Raw genomic sequence first — 23594 nt, 5'->3', positions numbered from 1 at the left:
AGTCTTGCTCAGCCATGCACAACTTGTACTATAGAGTGGTCATTCAGTATACCTTGCGGAGAGTAAAGACCCAGCTAAGGTCATTGATGGCAGGGGAGATGTGCTTTCTGAGCGTGCACAGAAAAACTGCATTGGAAAAAAGGAATTTGAGAAGGAAGTGCTGAAAAGGTTTTCAGCAAATCCAAGAAAACTTGTTCTAGTTTAATTAAACAAACAAAAAGATGAAAAAAGGCATGTTCTTTGTAATTTTCCAAAATATACTTGACAACGACATGAAAGCTACTCCCTGATGTTAATTTTTTTATTTAGCTTCCCAGTTTTCAAATGACTGAATATTTTTACAGATATTTTTCTGAGCACTTGGGGTGAAAATAAAGTAATTTAAAACAACTGTTGTTGTGATGTTTCATTCCGAATCTGCTAGACAGAGCCAGAGAGAGGGTGATGACAGGTGGGTGTTCCTGCCCCCCTAACATAAATGCTGGCTATGCCCATGCAAGAACATCGGGAATTTTGCACCCCAAATGCCGGTTTCTGCATCGTTTTGCCACAAGCAAAAAGGCTCGGCCTGATCTTCTGCCTGTGCCCAGAGAGAGATGTGCTGCAATTGATTTCTTTGTTTTATTTGGTCCATTCATGTCAATTTCTGACGCTCCCTCGTCCCTCCTCCCTCCCTCCAGAGGATGCTCAAGGCATGGCGATTCCCAGCAGATGGCCAGCGGCTTCCTCTGCCCCCATCTTAGCACAGTCCAGGTTCCTGGGGCATCTCCTGGCCCACCTTCTGCAGCAAAACCTGCTCATGGTCCTTGGTAGGGAGATGTTGCTCTGGCACCTGTCTGTTGGGGGATAAAAAGGCAAGACATTGTCAGGGCATCTCAAGGCAGCTGCAGACTGCAGGGGCCATAGATTTGGACCAGGATCTCCTGCTCCTCCCCACCCCTCCCTTTAAACTCAATTTTATTTTTGTTTTACTTTGCTTACATGGCAGCTTTCCCTCTCAAAGTCAGCCTTAAGTTGCATCATAAATGAGCAAATGTGAATTTTCTGCAAAGTTGTGTCAAATGGGTCTGCAGCCAGAATCAAATGGGCCGTTTTTGCCCCTTTTCATGCCGCTTCCGGGTATGTGGCAATGTGTGCTGTCATTGTCACGCATGCCTTGACCGTGCATAAATGGGGAGTTGCCTGTGTCAGTTTGCATTTCTTAGTGCAGAAAGTATTGATCTGATGCGTGGAGATCTTTCCCATTCTGATTAATACAAGAGGGTTCTAGAAGCTACTAGAAGCTTCTCTGTGTGAGAGAAACAGGCAGAAGGTTCATGATTGTTTGGGTTATACCTTCTGGGAAGCTGGTTTGAACTGGTTCTCTTATCTCTTTCAATTAAGGTCATGCTGACTATAAATACAGGCCAGAAGGAGCCTGGGTTTTACTTTATCTTTCTATCTCTCTTCCTTCTGGTGTGGTGTTCTGTACATAGTGTGCTTAGTGTTAAGTTTCAGTTGTGTTATAAGTTTTTGTAAGTGCTGCAACTGAGTTTCTTATGGACTGTGCCAATCCTGAATGTACTGGATTAGTGACCATTACCCTGCCTTCAGTAGCAGTACAACTCTGCTGGATGAAATACAATTGCCTCTGGGACTTCCGGGTTGGTGCCTCCGGCAATGGCGGAGCTCCTCCAATCAGGAGGAACTTGCTCCGTGGAAAGCAGGGTCTGACCGCCACGGCGAAGGTGGAGACCCACTGAAATCACAGGCGGGAGAAGCTTGTGAACCTGGGATTCGGCTGGCACCTTTTGTGCCTCCCCTACTCACGGGGAAACCCTGTTTGGGGATCCGGAGCGACGTGGGGTGAGTGGCGCGGTGCTTCGAATTGACTGCTTCTTTCACGGAGTGAAGCCGTATTGCTGTTGCCGGAGAGCGGTGACTTTTTCCTGTGGACAATTGGATCTTAAACAACTACCCGTGAGTAGAACGGAAAATTGGATCTTTAAATACCTTAATTTGGCACCGAACGGGAAGGTTTTAAACAGGAAGTCCGCCTTCCTCTTTTGTAAATAGATTGAAGCAAAGATGTGACAAGCTAAAGTCTCGGAAAGCCTTTGGCAAAGGATTAAATTTCCATCGGTTTAAATTATCAAACCCCCCTTGGAAGCAGGAGAAGAGGGGGGAAAATTTGGACCTACCGAGCCTGCAGGAGAGAGTGAAAAATCAAATTACCACTGCTCTGAACCTGGAAACGGGCTGCCAGAAAGAGTGACGTTTTGGGAGAGTTCATTGACTGTGAACAGAACGTATTTGACAGCTAGCTAAACAAGAGAAATATATTGTTTCCATTGTCCTCTTCTGCGTTTAAAAAGGAGGAAAAGTAACTGAAAATTACTGAAACTATCTTTATTGCTTGAGTTGTGCTTGAAAGGATTGATACAAGTGGAGATTGTTTCCCTCTAGAGGGAGCTTTTGAAACTGTTACAGGAGTGTAACTGGGGAATCTCCAGCTGCAAGATAAGAAATTGTGAGAACCAGGGATTCACCTTGGACCATTTAAAAATGTTGACAGGAGAAGCCATAGTGACTGCATTATGTAAGATAAGCTATTTGCTGGAACAGCTTCATAAGAAGACGGATGATATGACTACTAAAATTGACAACTTGGGACAAAAAGCGATTAATTTGAGACAAAAAGTGAGCACCAACACAGAAATTATTCAGGACTTGGTACAGGAATCTACTTTGGCAGGACAAATTGTGGAGGAGAAGGAGAAAGCTGTTGTTGTCGAACCTAAAGTAATACAAGTGGGATCCTCAGCCTTACAGAAGCAAATTGAGGACTATAAGTTGAGGCCTTCTATGATTGAATCTAGAAAAAGTCAGATTTTGAGGATCGGAGCCCGGCTTGGATTGGAGAAGGAAAGTTGGAAAGATCCCTCTATGCAGGGATTAACGGACTTTTGGGACATGGACTTGGGTCTGGAGGAGATTGGAGTTCTGGGGGCCTTTGGATTTGGAGGAAGCTTGAAACCTGTCATGATACACCTTATAGACCTTAGTTTCAACTATGGAAATCTGGCTGACCTGTCCAGAAGGAACAAAAGCATTGTTAGGTTGGAGTCTCTCCGAGATCTGCTCTTTAGCATTAAAGAATATGAAGAAGACCTGCAGAAGGGACTTGGAAAAGAGTTAAGAGCCTCGGACATAAGATCTCCAGGTTGATGGACTATATGGAACTGACGGAAAGGACTGGCAGAACCCAAGACCAGGGAGAAGAGATGGTGGAAGAAGATTGGAAAATTTAAAGTTTATTTATAGAAATACTGTAAAATTAATGAGTGATAGAAAAATGTTGGAATGAAATTTTATGGCCTTAGTAGAAATGTTATAAGGAGTTAAGCATATACAAGTACTTTAGTTTTAATGGAAAATAAGGTTAAAAATATGTTAAGATATTTATAATATGACAGAAAATAGAGAAAGATGGAAAGGATTTGCTGAAACAATTAATAGAAGTGGAATACAAAAAGGGAGGTGAGAGGAGGTCGATGAAACAAGGGAATGAAAGATAGAGTATGGAAAAGGTGTGATGTATGTTTTTAAATTGTTTTTGTTTTGTTTTGTTTAGGGTTAGGGTTAGGGTTTTGTTTAGTTTAATGTGTTTAGTTTAATGTGTTAAGGTTGTGCCTTGTATTGTTTATATTTTGTATTGTATTGTTTTTTCTTTTGTTTTTTTCTTTTGTTTTGTCTTTTCTTTCTTCTTTTCCTTTTTTGTAAGCTTTAAAAGTAATAAATATTATTTTTTTAAAAATGAAAGGAATGGGAACCCCCCCCTTCCTTTTCAATAATAAAAAAGAAAGAAATACAATTGCCTCTGGTCTATTTTTTGGAATCTCTGCAACTTGTGAAGGTTTTCCTCCACACATATGACAGCCTGTGCATGGCATGGTTTACTCCCTTCTGTAAGTCACTTGGAGGAGTATAAAGAAATTTCTTTAACAAAATTCAAATGTATTAGGAAATGTCCACTTTGGAATAAAGTATATATTTAGAAATGCATAAAATTTTGTGAGGAAACACACTCAAAAGCATGCATTTCTAAATACAAATTGTGCTTTTCATTATTATTTTTTTAAACGGTGGAGAAATGCGAAGATGGGATGTGCTGTGGACTCATGAATGGAGACTTGCAAAAGTTTCCTGACCCCCTGGCCATGCCTTTCCAGGAGGCTACAAAGAGGGACTCACCCACTCTCAACTTCTTCGATGGTATCTGAGAGCGGTCTGTTGCGTGTCTCTGGCAGGAAGAAAGCGGCAATCCCAGACAGAATTGGGGCTGTCCCGTATATGAGAGGTGGGAGGTATGGAAAATATTCCCCGGTCATTTTTACCATCGGCGCCACTATGCCCCCCACACGAGCCAGGGTGCTTCCTAGCCCCATCCCGGTCTGTCTGCAAGTGTAGAAAACAACCTTTAAAGGAGAAACCATAAAATGGTAAAAAACAAAAGGTTGGTTTATCTTGGTTCTTTAAACAAGTATACAAATCAGAAAAAAGGAACCAAGATCTGGGTGTCTTTTTTGTGGGGGGATATTTTTTGTGGGACTTGATTATTCAGAGAAGCTGCTTTGGGGACTGAGCCACAAGTTGCTTGGCACTGCTTCTTTGGGCTGAATGTCTGAACAGGCACCAATGAGCATTAAAGGCTGTAATTTAGCAGCAGAACATCTGCTTTGTATGCCAAAGGTCTCAGGTTCAGTCCTTGACATCTCCAAGGAGGGTTAGGAAAGAGAGAGAGACCCCTGCCAGAAACCCTAGAGCAGCCTTTCTCAACCTGTGGGTCCCCAGATGTTGTTGAACTACAGCTCCCATCAGCCCTAGCTAGCAAGGCCAGAGCTCAGGAATGATGGGAGTTGTAGTCCAACGACATCTGGGGACCCACAGGTCGAGAACCGCTGCCCTAGAGAGATATTTCTGGTCAGCATAAGGCGATACTGAGCTAGCTGGACCAATAGGCAGCGGATGGCATGGGGTGCACAGGGGCGGTTGCCCCAGGCACAAAATTGTTAGGGGTGTAAAATGTCAACACCCCGTGCTGCCTCAATACAGCTGCATGCTGCCATTGCTGGGCTTTGTTGAAAACAGCTTCTCCATGCAAATCAGGAAGTGACCTCTCCAGACAATGGGGCAACTCTTCTTTTCTTTTCTTGGAGCTATGATCCCCTGGGTGATGTGGATCGCAAGCATAGTTCGTCTGTTTCCCTCCCTTCCATCCACCCCTTTGGTGTGGCCCTGATCGCTGGCAACCCACGCTACACCACTGCCAATAAGCTGTGCCATTTTAGGGCGGGTGAAGCTTAATTTTTGCGTATTTCTTCAGTGAGGGGCCTTAGAAATATGTTTTTGGGTGTGAAGAAATCAAATCTGCTATGATTTTTGTGGTTGGACATTTAGTCCCTATGGGACTAACTCACTGTAAGACAGCCTCCTGTACTCCTAAGTTATATGAGACAGCATTAAGTGAATGTTTGTGGTCTTTGATATCTCTGATCTCTCTTTCTCACAGACAAATAGGCACCTTGCTCACGTGGCATCCAAGTAACAAGCATATTCTTAATGAGCTTTTGCTACTGCCCAGGCAATTATTTCTGTGACATGTTGGGAATGGCTTTGTGCTGCTATATTAGGAGCCTGGATTCAGCACTGGTACTTGGTGACAGCTGCGTGTTCGGATGATTAAAGAGATATCATACTCTAGCGATAAGAAGCCCACTGGCTACAATTTTTCTCAAATGTTGCCATTTGTTCCATATAATCTAAAGGGGAGGTGACAGTCCGAGGTGCAGACTTACCTGATCACGGTTGGGTAGAGCTCGCCTGTGTAGAGATAGAGGCAATTAAAGGATGAAGCCAAGCATCCTTTTCCAAGCACTGCCAGGGAGGTCCTCAAGGTGTATAGATCTTGTGTGGAAAAGAGAGTCAGGAGACACACATGGGGTCATGATGAGTTTTCCATCCCTTACACCTTGATGGTTATTTTATTTTTCCTAGCTACCAACAAGTCCAGGGAACTGCAGGAGGATCTGCAGCTAAATCACAGAAAGCGTGGTGGCTAGATAGTCACCAACAGGGGACTCTACGATGTCACAGCCTCTAAACATTTGTTGTGGGAAGGAGAACAACAGAAAATGCAATTTATACTTCTTCCTGTCACTACACATTCTTTTTCTACTCTCAGATAATTCTGTATTGGTTTGCAGCCTTAGGCTGAGATCCCGGGCTCACTTATCTGGGAATAAGTCCCACTGAATATAGTGGGAATTTTGAGTAAACATGCATAGGGCTGCGCTGTGAATTCTGCTGATTTGAAATTATTTCTGAGTTGCTGAAACTCTCTAGATTAATACCCATTCTTTCATTGTACAGTGGTACCTCGGGTTACATACGCTTCAGGTTATATACGCTTCAGGTTACACACTCCTCTAACCCAGAAATAGTGCTTCAGGTTAAGAACTTTGCTTCAGGATAAGAACAGAAATTGGGCTCTGGTGGCATGGCAGCAGCAGGAGGCCCCATTAGCTAAAGTGGTGCTTCAGGTTAAGAACAGTTTCAGGTTAAGAACGGACCTCCGGAATGAATTAAGTACTTAACCCAAGGTACCACTGTATACTGTGTTAGTTTTATGATGTTAGCCACCCTGAGCCCGGCTCCGGCCAGGGTGGGCGGGGTACAAATAAAGATTTATTTATTATTTATTATTTTTCCTACCTGCAATGTGGGAAGACATTTCTTTGCTGTCCTCCAGAGAGCAATCTCCATTTTGAACTGGACTATTGACATTTTTAACATTTAAGGATTATTGCCTGCCTATTTTTTATCATAGGGACGCGGGTGGCGCTGTGGGTAAAACCTCAGTGCCTAGGACTTGCCGATCGCATGGTCAGCAGTTCAAATCCCCGCGGCGGGGTGAGCTCCTGTCTTTCGGTCCCAGCTCCTGCCCACCTAGCAGTTCGAAAGCACCCCTAACTGCAAGTAGATAAATAGGGACCGCTTTATAGCGGGAAGGTAAACGGCGTTTCTGTGTGCTACGCTGGTGCCGGCTCGCCAGAGCAGCTTCGTCACGCTGGCCACGTGACCCGGAAGTGTCTCCGGACAGCGCTGGCCCCCGGCCTCTTAAGTGAGATGGGCGCACAACCCTAGAGTCGGACACGACTGGCCCGTACAGGCAGGGGTACCTTTACTTTTACCTATTTTTTATCATGGCATCTCTTGAATCCTGGCAGGACTTCAATGTGAGTAAACCTCACATTTTAAGTATTCCAGAAAGCTCTCCCATCCAATTGTTCCTATCAAGGAAGCATCGACCAGAGTCATTCTGATGGATTAACCAACAAGCAACCATAACAAAGGAAAGCTATCCGGTGACTGTAGCAATATAAAAGAGAAGAGGGGATTTACCAACTAAGTGCCATCGGCCTCCAAACTACCTCATGGGACTGATTTTCAGAGCAATGGGTGCAAGTGGTGGCTATGCACAGAGCCAAGCAGCGATGACTTTCACCACTTCTGCCTGACATCAGCTTACCTTGCGGCACAAATATATTGGCCAGGATGGCTAAGCCAGCCAGGATGACAGAAGAGGCCTGTGTGGTTCTCCGTCCGATGTAGCTCATCCCGATGGCGGCCCCCAGCTTGGCCGGGATGTCGATGCAGCCAAATGCCACCTGGATCAGGTAGATGCTGAAGCCAAAATTCTGGAGGTCCATGACGAGGCCGTAGTAAGCGAAACTAGTGGCAAACCTGGAAACGGGGTGTAAGAAGGAGATGGCACAGAAAGAAAGGCAAGGGATGTGCAGGTTCTTGTTGTGGTGGGTAGCAAAATCCACACATCTCTCAGCTCCAAAAGCCATTACTTCTGACACAAAGTAATGGCTTTTGGAGCTGAGAGCTGTGTGGATTTTGCTTGTTACCAATTTGACAGAATGCAACGAGATTCCAGCAGGACGTAATCTTGCGTCACTCACACTGTTGATCACTCCATAGCCCTAAGATACAACCTGCCCTGGAAAAGATGCTACAAACACCAAATACAGTGGTACCTTGGTTGTCGAACTTAATCCGTTCCAGGAGTCCATTTGACTCCCGAAACGGTTCGAAAACCAAAGCACGGCTTCCAATTGGCTGCAGGAGCTTCCTGCACTCAATCAGAAGCAGCGGAAGCTGCAACAGATGTTTGGCTTCTGAAAAACGTTTGCAAACCTTAACACTCACTTCTGGGTTTGCGCCGTTCAGGAGCCAAAACATCCGAGTACCAAGGCATTTGACAACCAAGGTATGACTGTACCTTCTTTCTAAACTCTTCTTTTTTATATATGTGGGACAAATATATCATCTGATTTGGGGATAAACTTGTCTTCTAAAGGATCTGTCAGGGAACTGCCATCGGAACGAGAGGAGGAGGAGGGGCTCCACGACGATGCTGGAGAGGGGCCAAGTAGGGAGAGAGGCAGGTCTCCTGTTGGGGAAGAAAATCAGCGCGACACCAGGGATGGAGGGGGGCCAATGGGGGAAGCGGAGAGCAGGCTCAGAGACTCTTCACTGGACACCAGCGGAGAGAGCACAGGTCCTCCGCTACCCACGCCCACCCTGCGCAGAAGGCTTCCGCGCAGGGAGACTAGGAGGAGACTGGGCGTCAAACAACTTTTATGTTGGAAAAGGTTGAAGAAACGCCCACTGTCGGATTCTGCCAGCGACTGAACAGCCACGAAGTGAGGGGCTGTCCAGCCAGGAAAGGTTTAACCAGGCCACCCACCCAGGAGTGGCGGCAACTTACGCACGAGCAACCCCATAACCATTAGAGGATCAAAGTGTTGGTTTAACTCTATGAGCCGTAACATTTAATCTATGTAATTTTTCATAGGACTAAAGCAACTGTTCTGGAGCGGGGGCGGGGGGAGGAGGAGATCATTTGTTTTGGTTTTAGACAATGTACACTTATGTCACAGTGGATATGAAACTGGAGAGAAAGTTTTGATATATAATGCAGTAGAAAAAGGGGTTGAACGAAAACACTCTGGGGGTGGGGGTGGGAAGTCAATACATGAAACAATGTAACTATTCAATTTGAAAACTTTTTTGGGGGGGAATTGGAAATTAAATAAAAAAATTATATCGGAAAAAGGAAACTGGAGAGAAAGTGTGTGACAGCCATAGCTTAGTAAGCAGTTAGGTTAAAAATAATGTACTACTACTGTGGGGACACGGGTGGCACTGTGGGTTAAACCACAGAGCCTAGGACTTGGTGATCAGAAGGTCGGCGGTTTGAATCCCCGTGACGGGGTGAGCTCCCGTTGCTCGGTCCCTGCTCCTGCCCACCTAGCAGTTCGAAAGCACGCCAAAGTGCAAGTAGATAAATAGGTACCGCTCTGGCAGGAAGGTAAATGGTGTTTCTGTGCGCCGCTCTGGTTCGCCATAAGCGGCTTAGTCATGCTGGCCACTTGACTCGGAAGCTGTCTGTGGACAAACGCTGGCTCCCTCGGCCAGTAAAGCAAGATGAGCGTCGCAACCCCAGAGTCGGTCAGGGGTCCCTTTACCTTTAAAGCATTGCAGTCCTAAAATTTAGTAATTAGGAATTCAACCTCTTGATGATTTTAGTGTTGCATTTTGAAAAGAATCTTAAAACCAAGTTTCTAGCCCTGGTGAGAGTATTTGAATTTTAGGAGTGGAGGGATGAAAAGTAACGGTCAAAGCGTACCAGACACTGGAAATACAACAGGAGATCCGGCGCACGGTGGGTGTACGAACTAAGCTGACGGCTGTGTAGGATGATCGTGTCAGAGACAATTCTTTCTGCATGCTAGCTTTTAAGACCTACAGGAAGAAAAGGAGAACAAATGGTTGATCTTACTCATCACTGATGCAGAAGCTTTCCTGGACTGCCCCGATTTAAGGAAAGAATGAAGGCAAAGGCTGGCAGAGGCACTGGCAGCAGAGCCTAAAGGACCTCAGGAAGTCTCCCATTGGCCTTGGGTGACTGACAACCTTCACCAGTCCTATCTCTTGAGTTTCTGAGGAGTCACAAACCTGCTTGGGATTGTCCGTGTGTCACATAGTGCAATACTCCCTAAGAAGCGGCACGTAACCGCCAAACACTAGTACAGGGAATGATTCCCGTTTGCAAAGGTGGATAATGTTGGGTTCACAGTTTTTAAAAATATGTGCACTCCAGTAAATACACGTGTACTCAGCTGAAAAGGAGAGAAAGATAGAGTTTAGAACATGCCCAGAAATCCTGTGCTGGAGGCGTTTAAGTAGAATGTTGCCTATCTGTTAAGGTTGTTGCAAAACTTCGGGTGGGGGGCGGGCAGGAATGGGTGGACCACTTTGAGCAGCAGGCCAAGCTGTGCACCCATCTGTCACCTGGCATCATATGACCTCAGGTTCCCACCAGCGTGGTGTAGTGGTTAAGAGCGGTGGACTTGTAATCTGGTGAACCAGGTTTGATTCCCCGCTCCTCCACAGGCAGCTGCTGGGTGACCTTGGGCTAGTCACACTTCTTTGAAGTCTCTCAGCCCCACTCACCTCAGAGTGTTTGTTGTGGGGGAGGAAGGGAAAGGAGAATGTTAGCCGCTTTGAGACTCCTTCGGATAGTGATAAAGCGGGATATCAAATCCAAACTCTTCTTCTTGAACTGCAAAGGAATGCTCCTTTCCTTTTTAAATTGGCACCTTTCCTTGCTGAATTTAAGCGGCAGCTGCAAAAGAATGCTCCGTTGCCTTTGCAGATGCATTTGGTGCTATTTGAAACTGTTGCTTTAACTGTCCTGTGCGTGTCATCATGCGATGTCAGGTGATGGACAGGTGAGTTTGTAAGCTCAGTGACAGATGCCCTGCATGCAAAATGTCCCAGGTTCCTTCCCTGGCATTTCCAGGAAGGACTGTGAGAGACCTCGTCTCTGAAACCCTGGAGAGAGGCTGCCAGTCAGTGTTGACAATATTGGCCTAGCTGGACCACTGAGTGTTTTCTATTGTTCGTTTAATTTCTTTCTGGTTCTAACTTGCTTTTATTTGTTGTCTTTCATTTTGTCAGGTCACTTTGAGACTTTATCTCTTGTATAAAGTGACCAATAGATGTGATATATAAATAATGCTGATACTAATGTTGGCAATGAAGTATTTTCATTGAAGTATTCCCCGTCCCCCAATATGTTAATACAGTCATACCTTGGAAGTCAAATGGAATCCGTTCCGGAAGTCCGTTCGACTTTCAAAACGTTTGGAAACCAAAGCGTGGCTTCCGATTGGCTTCCAAAAGTTCCTGCAGTCAGTTTGGAAGACCTGTCAGATTTTCGGCTTCCAAAAGAACATTCGAAAACCGGAACACTCACTTCTGGATTTTGATCGTTCGGGGGCCGATTTGTTCTGGAGCCAAGGTGTTTGAGATCCAAGGTACAGCTGTATTGTGTTTCTGCTAAAGGTGCCCTCCAAATTGAGTCACATTCGAATATTTCAAAATTCAAAGATTCACATTAAAAAACGACAACAAATCCAGCCAACATAACAGACACGGATTCACAGAATGTGCGCATCCCTTGCTTGTGAATTTGGTTGCATCAACAACCTCAATTCGTCTTTGTACCTCTGTGCTGAGTTTCTCTCCCTCTTCCATTTTCCTGTTGATCTGCGCTACCCTCTTAAGAACTTTCACAGCCTGTTCCAGTCGGTTCGAGAGTATTAACCACCGTGCGGATTCTGCAAACCACCTAGGCAGGGTTTAAGAAAAAGTTAAATCTCAAACTGTGGGAGACACAATCACAGTAGGACCAGTACCCTGGGCAACTTCTGCTTTCTGCCTTAAGCATATCCAGCGCCGTGGTGCAAATATCTCTCTGGTCCTGCCCCCCCCCCGTTTCCCAGAGTTGTTGACCTTTCTTAAGGGGGGGGGGACTTCGGTCTGGCTCGTTTACATCGTGTGGTTCAAAGCATGCTCGGCGCTGCATGTAGGTAAGAGATACCCGGATCGCAGCCCAGATGGCCTCCCTTGCTGCCTCCCTCTAAGTGCCCGGTGCCCCTTACCTGCCCCCATCTGGGGAAGTCCGCGCAACAGGAGGGCCAGCAAGCAGGTCAGGTGGCTTGCCGGCTGCCCCATCCTCTCTTGGTGTCAGGATTGCACAGGGCGCTTCCCTGCACAGGGATTGCACAGGGCGCGGCCAGAGAGGGGCAGGAGAGAGGGCTTCCGGGTTGGCGCCATCTCCTAATGGCGGATTCCCTCCGAGCTCTGGAGGGAATCGGCTCAACAGGGGTCGGGTTCTGCCGCGGCGGCGACGCGGGGACCCTTAGAAACCACAGGCGCTGAAGCCTGTGGACCTGGCGACTCGGCGGGCACCATTTGCGCCCCCCTGACCCGTAAAGGAGCCTTTTTAAAGGCTCTGGAACGGGGGACGGAGAGCGGCGTGGTGCTGAGAGTTCGACTGCTTCCCCTGCTGAGTGAAGCCACATGCCATGGACGGAGAGCGCTAACTTCTTCCTTTGAACATTTGGATCAAAAGTAACGACCCGTGAGTAACACGGTAACTGGACTTAAAAGGGAAATTTTATCTTTGGGAATTCGGCACGATCGGGCAAGGTGCTAAAAGGAAGTCTGCCTGCCCGCCTTGTAAACATCGTAAAGCAAGGATTTTATTACTAAGGTTGTGAGAATACCTTTCTTTTTTTGTGGAGAAAAGCAATTAACTTTACGTTGGGGCAATTTAAGTGATTGTGCTGGAGGATAAGAGCTAACATTGAGAACGGAATTTACCCCTCCCCCAAGACCCGGGAGCGATCGGTGAGAGAGCCTGTGGAAGAGGTATAAAGATTTTGACAGCTGTCAAATTAGCTGTCAAAGTTGGAAGAAAAGGGATATGCTGTTTTTGCTGACTTTGCTGGTTATATTCGTTACAATTTGGCAACAAATTGTTAAAATAAAGAAGAAAAGGTTAACTTGGCTTTTGGGTGGGAAGTGGAAGACATTAAGTAACTAGAATCCCTCTAGAGGGGGTTCAGGACATTACAAAAATGGCTGTAAGTGGAAAAATACTGGCTGAACTGGAAAAGACCTTCTCTCTCCTGGGAAAACTGCAGGAGCAGACAAATGTTTTGACTGTGAATGTCACAATAATGAAGGGAGCAGTAAATAAAGTTGCTGAGCCTGGAAGGGATATGATTCAAGTTCCTGCAGATGAACAGGGAAGTGTTGTTGTTGATCCAAAAATCCTTACAGCCAAACAAGAGAAGGAATTTGAGTCATTTGAGGAGGTGTCTAAAGAGGAACATGAGGATCTGAAGGAAAAAGAAGGAGGTGCTGTGATGCTGCAGACGATTAAGGAGAGCCAGAGGCCTGTTAAGTTGGACACAAAGGAAAATAAGAACAGGATGATGAAAATTTGGTTGGAAGTGAAGAATGGAAATTGGAGAGATCTCCTCATATGGGGATCTGAATACAAATTTGGCTAATGGGGAATTTGGAGCCTTTGGGACATTTGGACTTATGAGAAGTAAGAAACAAGATCTTGGCTCCATTGTTAAATATGGAGGTCTGGCTGGAAGAAATATGGACCTTATTGGAACAGAGCTTCTTTGAGATTCGGAATTTAAAATAAAGGACTATCAAAAAAACCGGCAGAGAGAAATTGAGAGAGAGTTAAGTGCCTCGGATGTGAGGTCGCCAGGCTGATTGCAGATGGACTGATGGACTTTGGTTGGGGTTCGAAACCGGGAAAGGGGGTGGTAGGGCTTCAGGAATCCAAAGGGTGTACAAATATATTTTGTTTTAATTAAGTTGGTTTTGCCACTAACATAAAAATGGGGATTTTGGGGAAGGGATTTGGGGCCGACCTTAGAAAAAGATTGTTAAGAATAAGTATTGATGTATAAAGATTGAGGTTATTAAGTTAAAATGGGTTAATTAAATTGATGGGGTGAATTTAGGAAAAGTATTTTAAGAATAAGCTTTGAAACATAAAGATTGAGGTTTATAAGTTAAAATTGGTTAAGTAAAATGAATCAGAGGAAACAAGGTAAAGTGTGGGGACAAAAATTTGCTGAGCTAAAAATTGGAATTGGAATACAAGAAGGGCAGGTGTGGGGAAGTCAAGGAAATTGGGTATGGAAAGCAAGTAATGCAAACTTTTTCAACTGTTGTTTTTTCTTTTTCTTTCTTCTCTTTTTTTCTTTTCTGTTTTTCTTTTATATTTTTTGAAAATTTTAATAAATATATTTTTAAAAAAAACAATTATACTGAACTAGAAGAACCAAAAAAAACACACACAAAAAAAAAAAACAGAGAGGGGCAGGAGAGACATGCCTGCCCTGCACCCACCCCCGATTGCACCTGCCAGGCACCTAGGCAGCCCCGGCGGGAGGGGACGCAAAGAGGCTTCCCTGAGTCGGACGCAGTGCGTTCTGATGGGTGGCTGACGAGGAGTGGGCTGCCCCAGAGCTGGGAAGGGAGCAAGCCCTGACTCTGCTTCCTGGACACTCAGCCTGTGGCGCCCTCCAAAATCTGGCTCCCCGGCGCCCCACGCCACTAACATCTGTGGGCAAGACGCCCCTGGGTGGACCAGCCCTGCTTGTAGCAGGACTGCTGTGCAAATGAGCCATTTGGCCAAATGCTGGCATAGCAGCAATTCATGGCAAAAGTCACAGGAGCTGTTGGGTGAAACCCTGGCTGCTCTCTAGGGTTTAAGGGTTTAATTAAGGGTGTTTTCTGCAAAGGGATGATGTGTGCTCACCAGGAGTAGACAAAGAAGGCGAGAAAGGGCACTGAAACAGCAAACTGGAGCCAGCGCCAGTCTGGGAGGGCGTAGGCCAGTCCAGGAAGGATGATTTGCCCGGTGGTTGCAGAATATCCCACCACAGTCCCAGCAATCGTGCGCACTTTGGTCGGTACCCACTCGAGGACTAAAGGAAACACAGAGAGCGCGAAGATCAATCAATCATGATATAGCAACAGGGGCTGCATCTACACAGTTATAAAAAAACGCTCTGCAAATGATCTGGAAAAAACAATGTAAAAATTCATTCAGTTCTAATTTCAGCTCTACAGCGCCCTCTGGTGTCACAGTGTTACAACACACACATATATTTCACTGGGATCCATACATCTCAGCGCTGTCTACACTGAGTGGCAGAGTCTGCCCAGGGTTTCAGACAGGGAGCCTCTCCCACCTCTATCTGGACATGCCATCGGCGAATGAACCTGGGGCCTTCTGCAGAGATGCTCTACTACGGAGCTATGGTCCTTTTCATAAAAATAAAGTAAGATTCTAGTCTTTGTCTTTCTGGATAAAGGGCTGATCTAACTAGGAAGATAGGAATCATAGAATTATATGATTATTCTTTGCAGAAGTGCATGTTTATTAAAATAGGGGTGCAGCAAGGGTTGCCAACTCTCTTCCTGCCCTCTGCTCCCCTGCTTTTAACAGTGACTGGTTCTGCAGATATTACAAGCTGAGAATGCTACTTTTTCTTCATCCCATAGAAAACCTCCTCTGCTCCCTTCTGCACCTTGTCAAGCTGCTGTTAAGGAGCAGAAGAGCAGGCCAGGTTGTGTGTTTTTCCCATCAGTTGGCAAATCTAGCACAGGGCAGATCAAATGAGATATTGTTTTTCATTAATTATTCCCATATGACCAAACAAGCCTGGCATTTCTCTCCCCCCACAATTCGTCTCCAATGTTTCCACATCATGTGACCCACCCACCCTTTGCGCCTCTCCTCTCTGCGTGTGACAAAGCAAATGAGAGCCAGGTATGCCAAACCAGGGGGATAAATATTTGTACAGCTCAGCAACATGCTGAGGGCAAAACACAGCTAATGGAGTCAGGAATGCAAGAAAATGCAAACACGAAAACACTCTTCCACATGCCACCATGCAAAAGCAAGCTCTCCCCTGCACCTCCCGCAGCTGCTTGGCAGGCAGAAATCCAGCAGGTCTAGCTTCAGCCACTGCTCCATTTCCACACTGGAGTAAAAGCTGCACCCGTTACATAGCGACCTGTCTTGCAGGTGTTAAAAGCACCAGCCTCTAAGTCTGTGAGCGGAAATGTTTCGAATTACAGAGCAAGGGGCAGTGTGATTCAGTGGGTAGAGACAAATGAGGCTCAATGGGTGAGCCTGATTCAGTCTCCCCTCTCTCTAACCTATCCCCCCAGATTTTTGTGGGAGTGGGGGAAACAGGGAGAAGGATCTTCACATGTGGGCTTAGGGTAGAAATGGAACAATGTTGGGGGGGTGTTCCAGGATAGTCATTGCTGAAATTCTTTAACAACTTTTCAAATGGTTAATTCTCTCACAAGAGAGCCAGCAGTGGTTAGACAAGTGTAAAAACAGGACCAGGGAGTTCTGGGTTCAAATCCCCACTCACCACTGAAGCTTACCAGGTGATACCCAGTTAGTTACCATCTCTTAGACTTTTCTCCTTCACAGGGTTGTTGTGAGGATAAAATGGGGAAAACCATGTGTACCAATATGGGGAAGGCTCAGAATTGTGGAACCAGTTATGTTCATTGTTTAGCTACTACCCCAAGCCAGGAGCCAGGTACAAAGTAGTATCTCCGTCATGCAGAATAAAGGAACAGGGTGTTTTTTGGAACGCAGGCTAAGTCCAGAACCAAGCTTCCAAGTTGTTTTACATAAAAATCCACTCCTGGTTTTCCTCCAAGCATACTTTTTCAGCAAACTAATTTTGGAGAAAAACACCTGCTGCTCTTTGTTCGAACTGCTGGAAATCAGAACTGCTGGCCGACCCACTGCAAACCACCCAGAGGCCTATTAATCGATCCCAATCTATCTTCTGCCCATCCCTGAATTGTGCACCAACTTGAGCACCTCAGAGGAAAGGCGGGGTGAATCTAAATGGTAGATACTGAAAGGGTTTTGATGCTTCGTTCACAACAGGGGGCAGGGGCAGTGCTGAGGGAGAGAAAGAGCCAAGGTGATGGACACCAAAGCTCTATTTATGGGGCCGCCTCTCCTGGTATGCCCCGCAGAGGACCTTAAGGTCCATGAATAATCATAGTTTAGAGGTCCCGGGCCCTAAGGAAGTCAGATTATCCTCCGCCAGGGCCTTCTCAGTGATGGCTCCGACCTGGTGGAATGCTCTGTCCCATGAGACCAGGGCCCTGCAGGATTTAACCTCCTTCCGCAGGGCCTGTAAGACAGAGCTATTCCACCTGGCTTTCAATTTGAATTTAGCCTGATCTTTTATTCCCCTCCCTTCCCTCCCCCTCCCCTTTTTATGAAGATAATCCGCTCTGGGATCCCACAGCTAATTCTCCCCTGGCCTCCTTGCTGGCCCAAATAGGACTAATTTAGCCAGCTAGCCCTGGTGATCACCTAATCAGGCAGAATAAGGTTCCCTACCTCTGGTGTGGAGGAATCAAATTTACCTAGCTGATGCTGAACATCATAGCCTTAAAATCATGAAACAAGATTGAACGATGTTGCTGCACTAGTGGAAACCTCTGCAACTGGACTCCCATCCCCAAATCTGCTCGGGAGGATCAGGAGAACCCCAAGATCAGGACACTGGCAGAACAGGGTCGAGATGGTTCCACCTGACAAACAGAAATGCTTCCTTTGATGGAACTAGCACAAAGTTGAATTCCATCCAAAGTGGCCTTAAAGTTCCATTTGAAAATGGAGGGTTGCATTCAATGGAAGTCCTACTCAGAGTTCACCCACTGAAACGAATAGACATGACTAACTTAGGACCATTAATAGTAACGTGTCTACTCTGAATAAAGCTTAATTGGCATCAACCCACAAATTTGAACAAAATTCACAAGGTCCACAATCAAATTCTGAAATCTTATGAAATTTCAATTTTGTACCATTCCATCTACCCTGTTGCAGCTAGGGAATACAGTGGTACCTTGGGTTACATACGCTTCAGGTTACAGACTCCGCTAACCCAGAAATAGTACCTCAGGTTAAGAACTTTGCTTCAGGATGAGAACAGAAATCGCACGGTGGCGGTGCGGCGGCAGCGGGAGGCCCCATTAGCTAAAGTGGTGCTTCAGGTTAAGAACAGTTTCAGGTTAAGAACGGACCTCCAGAACGAATTAAGTATGTAACCAGATGTACCACTGTAGATGAATTTGGCTGTTTCCATTCTGTGTGAGTTTGCATACATGCAATCACTTCCACTCTGGGTTTGTGTGCGTGTTTTAATAAATGCATTTACTTTTTCTTTTTGGAGCATTTCCTGTAAAATGCGCATTGTTTAGAACCAAAAATTCCTTTGGAAAGGTGCATCATTGAATTGATAGATGCTTTCTAATCCAGGCACCCAAGAGCTTCGAATTGGGATGGCTTGCTTCAAAATGCAGGCCGAATCAGTTTCTCTGCCATCGCTGGGACTCTGAGCTAATGGTGCTCAACTGGCCCCATTGGTCTGGGCCTTGTGACGCTTACCTAAGGACATGCAGTTCAGGATAATCCCAGAGTACGACATGCCGACCAGGAAGCGGAAGACGCAGTAGGCTGTGAGATTCGGGGAGAAAGCGGTGCACAGTCCCGCAACAGCCATCTGCAGGTAGGACCAGCTTAAAACTGGCTTGCGCCCAAATCTGCAACACAGGACGCTGCATGAATATATTGCCATTGCTACAGTACCAACAATCTGAATAGTAACAGCAGGACTGGTCCCAGATTCCATTTTTATGGGGGGGGGCAGAGTCTAGCAAGGTGCCTCTCAAGCTGCAGGTTTCCTGGATGCTAGCAACTGATTTGGGAAACGGCCTGTCTGCGGCCATACTACCCTGAACACACCTGATCTTGTCTGATCTCGGAAGCTAAGCAGGGTCAGGCCTGGTTAGTACTTGGATGGGAAACGGCCTGCCAGTTTGATTTCCCACAATGCCCCTTTGCGGGAATAGTGCTGCTGAGGCCAGTGTTTTGTCAAGTCTAATTGAGACAGCAGTTCATGTCTTCATCAGTTCCCCCACCCTCCACCTGAGTTGTTTCGCCCACCAGGCCTGAGTTTCTCCACCCCTGAGCAGATATATTGAACCATAGATACCCACCTGTCAGCTAAGCTCCCAAACACGAGCGCGCCCACCAGAACTCCCCCCATGTAAATGGACTGTGCCATCTGTCTCCGGGTCCGCAGGTTACACACCAGATCCCACTGCATGGATGGAATGGAAGAGCGTTAAAATGCAGGCAAAGCAACCCTTTCGCACAAGAAGAGGAATCGCAGTCCACCTGTGTCAGTCGGTTAAATGCTGTAGGTATAACATCCCACCACTAGGGGGAGGTGTGGTTCAGTGTGTCGCCCCCTAGAGGAGAAGCTGGGTGGTGGGAGGTCTAAAGCAGGTCTGGGGAATCTGATGCCATCTATGATATTGTTGAATTCCCAACTTCCATCAGCCCCAGCCAGCATGGTCAGTGGTCAGGGATTATGGGAACTGTAATCCAGCAATACCTAGAGGGCCTGACAAGCTTCCCATACCTGATCTAAGCTGCTACACAACTTTTAGAAGACATCCAAAGGCAGCCCTGTATCTGGAGGTTTTTAATGTTTGATGATATGTTTTTATGTGTTGGAAGTTGCCCAGAGTGTGGAGGCATGCCTCAGCACACACACCGCTGCCCATCTGGATGCGGTCTGTGTGAGCGCAAAAGAATGTGATGCGAATATTGTCAAACAGAGAGCTAGCAGTGACAGTGCCAATCATCTGGTTGGGCAGGTGGGGCTGATGCTGAGGGCCGCCCCCAGCAGCTGATCAGACCTCATAGCGCTGAGATTCTGTTTGAAAGGAGAGAGCATCACACAGAGTTGTGTGCTTGCAGGATTCTGCTGTACGGTGGTACCTCGGGTTAAGTACTTAATTTGTTCCGGAGGTCCGTTCTTAACCTGAAACTGTTCTTAACCTGAAGCACCACTTTAGCTAATGGGGCCTCCCGCTGCTGCCGCACCGCCGGAGCACGATTTCTGTTCTCATCCTGAAGCAAAGTGCTTAACCCGAGGTACTATTTCTGGGTTAGCGGAGTCTGTAACCTGAAGCGTCTGTAACCTGAAGCGTCTGTAACCTGAAGCGTATGTAACCCGAGGTACCACTGTAGTAGTTGATGATCTCTGGGTCTGCCGCAGGGGGTGCCAACTTGGCACTTGAGGGCACTACAGCACCTCTGAGGTCTTCTCTCTGTGGTGATGAGATGGTGAGGATCGCTATCCATTTCTCTGTCAAAAAGCACAGAGAGCTAAAGGAGGAAGTTGAAAGAGTGACGCTCTTTCTCACTTCCTCTTTCAGCTCTATGCGTTTTTCAAAGCTCCGGTCAATTCTGCTGGATGGGATTTTTGCCCAGATCCTTTGGAAAAGTGAAGTAGGCAGGTGCTGATTTGGTGGAGCCACCGGGGGGCGGGGGAGCAGTAATAAGAGCAACCGATGCTCGTGGCACTTGCTCAAAAATCCAAATGTGCCCAAAGGCCTAAAAAGGTTGTCAACCTCTGACCTCCCATGCTTCCCCCTCCTCAGTGGAATTTTCTGCATGCTATTACCTGATATCACATCCCCTTCCTTTTGCTTGTTGAATTAAGCTGTGAGAAAAATGGTGAACTGAAACACAGGGTTGCTGCTGCTTTAGTACATTTTACCATTTTGCCACGTTAACCTTTTTTATATATAAAAAAAGAATTGCTACATGAAAAACAGGCAGATGGCATGCACAGAAAACATCAGTGTGTGTCAAATCAGTTGAAACGTTAACCTTCCTATGCTGTGGCAGTCAATGTGGCTGTTCCCGGCAGCATGTAAGCAAGTGTCCTGCTGAAAGAGAGCAGTAATATACATCTGGCCTAGTAACCCACTTCCAACGCTGGACAGCCAAAGTGCCTATGGAAAGTCCAGAAGCCAAACATGCAGGCAATAGCCCTCTTTCGCTGTTATTCCCTGGCCTCTGGTGATCAGAGGTAGACTGCTACTGACCTTGGCAGTTTCACTTTGCTCTTGTAGTTAGCAACTGATGGTGGCAGGATTTCAGTAGCCAAGCAAAATAAGATATAAAGCATGATGGTGATTGTATTTGCTACTTATACCAAATACGCCCCTCCTCCTTTTAAAAGCAGCCTAGCCCCCAGCCCTCCAATGTTAAGTACAGTTCTCCATATTTCTATGCCAGGTTGCAATTTTTTTAAAATAGTCCTCCTGAATATTTATCAGCAATTTGGTGCTAATTTCTCCCAATATTATTGATTCACGTATACAAATCTTTCTGTGGAATTTTGCCTAGTATACACATTTTTGCAAAACAATGTTCCCTAAGATAACACATTTTTACATGCAATCTTCACAAGCATGTACAATTTTGTATGCAAATTACTCCAGTATATATGTATTTGTGTGCAGGCTGCATGTCTGGAGAACTTCACTGTAAAATTCAGAGATGCGTGCCTTTCAAAGGATGGTGGCTGTGATTCAGTTTGCACATTGCTTTGGGACGTGCGAAGTTGGCAGGCTCACTTATAAATACGAACAGAATTGGCTTTCTACCCCGTGCCTACACTGGGGTCCCAGATTAGGAGCCTGTGAGGGCCAGCTGCTCCTCCAAGCCCTTGCCACGCCCTGTCTGCTTGGGCCCAGGCTGAAGAGGAACAGGCTTGCAGCCTTGAACCGGGGAAGAGAGAAGAGAGGTCTGTTCTGAGGTTTGGCACACTCCCCAAAAAGGCCACTAGCCACTTTCAGCACCCAAATGTTCCTTGCCAGCACATTGGGCTAGGACATGGGTAGGCAAACTAAGGCCGGGGGCCGGATCTGGCCCAATCGCCTTCTAAATCCGGCCCGCGGATGGTCTGGGAATCAACATGTTTTTACATGAGTAGAATGTGTGCTTTTATTCAAAATGCATCTCTGGGTTTTTTGTGGGGCATAGGAATTCGTTCATTCCCCCCCTTTTTCTTTTCAAAATATAGTCTGGCCCCCCACAAGGTCTGAGGGACAGTGGACCGGCCCCCTGCTGAAAAAGTTTGCTGACCTCTGGGCTAGGAGATAGTTAAATTCTCTCTGCCACGGATCCTGATAATTAGCAGCTAGTTCTAGTGGGAGAAAAAACCTGCCCATTAAATGCAAAGACACATTCAACGCCATGTCCGCCTTGGCCCTCGGATGTCTCCAATTAGCAGAGACTGAGCTGGGAGGGGGGGCTGTGGCCCTCAGGACTACAATCCTCACCAGTCCCAGACATCATGGGGCTGCAGGAGGATGTGGTGCAAGTCATTTATTAAATGCTTGCCTTGAAAAGCTATCCCCTATGAAACATCACTGCACGTGGAACCCATGTAGAATGCCGTGGCAGCCTGACCCCCACCCGACCTGCCGCCCAGGCCCTCTCACCTCCATGATGATAGTGTTGACAAAAACACTGTTGTCATAGATCCACCCATCATAGCATGGCTCCGTGTCCATCTGTGTCACATTGTGGCTGTCGTCGGCGCTGGAATTGAGGAGGTGCCAGCGGGGTGTAACAAACCGGCGACACTTCTCCGGCTTCCCGGCCACGTCTTTGGGGATGTAGATCCACAGGAGGTCCTCCTCTACCCCTGGCTTTTGAGTAGTTCTGTTTGCATGGCCAGGGTTGGTGGCGTTGCCGATCAGCCGGATCCGGCAGTGGTGGTCCGGGATGGCGGCGGAGAAGTTCTGCAGCAGGTTGTGGCTGGCGACCAGCAAGACAGGAGTGACCAGCAAGGCCACCTGCAGGACCTGGAAGCGGCCCATGCCCCCGATCTTCTCAAGTAGGTCGGCAAACGCCATGGTGGAAGAGGGAGGAACGTTTGGAGGGGGACGACTGAGTGGCTGGGCTCAGGAGCGATCTTTTGTGGCCGGGATCTCCGGAACGCATGCCAGCCCCAGGCAAACCCTTCCCACCCTCGCTGGAAGAAGTTTCCTCTCGCTAATTCAGGGTCAGGATCTTTCTCAAGGCAAAGCTGTGACGGCCCCCATCTTGGCCGCAGCTGAAAACATCGCAGGCCGGCCTGGCGGGGGAAATAAAAAACACATTTCCAGCAACCTGTTTTGTGAACTCAAGTCATCCCTGCAAGACTGTTCCGCACACAGGCTGTAAACTGCATGGGGTGTTTATGAGTCCCTTTTTTTCTCCTGTGTGTGTGTGTGTGCCATAGCCTTGAAGGGGGAACCAATGGAGCTAGGTTTCAGAAAAGGGGGGTTGTTCTCTTCTCCATGGGATTATGCAAGCCCTAATCACTTTACTTGGGTCAAAGTTCTAATGAGGCTTTGAAGGATTAGTCCAAAAGGGATAGGAAGGAGGAGAAAATGAAGGCATTCAGTAAATGTGGGGCAGGGTGTTGCATGGAACAAGTATTAGGTTTTTTTGGGGGGGGAGGCGTGTGGAGAAAGGAAAGAGGGGGAGCTGGCTGTGTTCTCTTGGCTACAGGAAGCATCGTTTTTTGTTTCTTGTTCCGTGCTCATAATCTTAAAAAGCGGACCGCTGGAGATCGCCTGCCCTGGAATGACAAAGGCAGGAGATGGCACAGCACTGGAAAGAATGATTGTTCTCATCAGGCAGTGGGAAGTGGCTCTGTGGTAGAGCATCTCTGTTGCAGCAGGCAGAA

At 46.8% G+C, this 23594-nt stretch overlaps 1 protein-coding gene across 2 annotated transcripts; it reads right to left on the bottom strand.

Moving 5' to 3' along the window:
* Positions 1-287: 287 nt before the first annotated feature.
* On the bottom strand, positions 288-23106 carry LOC128403888 (solute carrier family 22 member 6-A-like). Of its 2 annotated transcripts, XM_053369027.1 has the most exons (10): positions 22360-23104; positions 19051-19154; positions 18440-18594; positions 14756-14924; positions 11623-11746; positions 9740-9855; positions 7571-7785; positions 5838-5946; positions 4234-4437; positions 288-836 (listed from the first exon to the last, which is right to left on the bottom strand). In XM_053369027.1, the coding sequence occupies exons 1-10, from the start codon at positions 22774-22776 to the stop codon at positions 740-742; spliced, it is 1710 nt and encodes a 569-aa protein (XP_053225002.1). In that variant the 5' UTR covers positions 22777-23104; the 3' UTR covers positions 288-739. The 2 variants fall into 2 exon arrangements, with proteins under 2 accessions (XP_053225002.1, XP_053225003.1); XM_053369028.1 differs by lacking the exon at positions 288-836 and having other exon boundaries at positions 4323-4457; positions 22360-23106.
* Between the last annotated feature and the right edge of the window lie 488 nt (positions 23107-23594).

This window comes from Podarcis raffonei, chromosome 16 (genome assembly GCF_027172205.1).
Source record: "Podarcis raffonei isolate rPodRaf1 chromosome 16, rPodRaf1.pri, whole genome shotgun sequence".
Taxonomy (NCBI): Eukaryota; Metazoa; Chordata; class Lepidosauria; order Squamata; family Lacertidae; genus Podarcis; species Podarcis raffonei.
Note: the sequence above shows the minus strand (reverse complement) of the source record. Positions and strands in the feature narration are given on the sequence as shown.

Bases quoted from the DNA above. Each gene is read 5' to 3' on its own strand.
- LOC128403888 (XM_053369027.1), bottom strand. From the start codon at position 22,776: ATGGCGTTTGCCGACCTACTTGAGAAGATCGGGGGCATGGGCCGCTTC. The intron at 19,155-22,359 runs GTGAGAGGGCCT...CCATCCATGCAG, and splicing joins TCAACACTATCATCATGGAG to TGGGATCTGGTGTGTAACCT. The intron at 9,856-11,622 runs GTACAAAGACGA...TTCTTCCTGTAG, and splicing joins GAGAGAAACTCAGCACAGAG to GTCTTAAAAGCTAGCATGCA.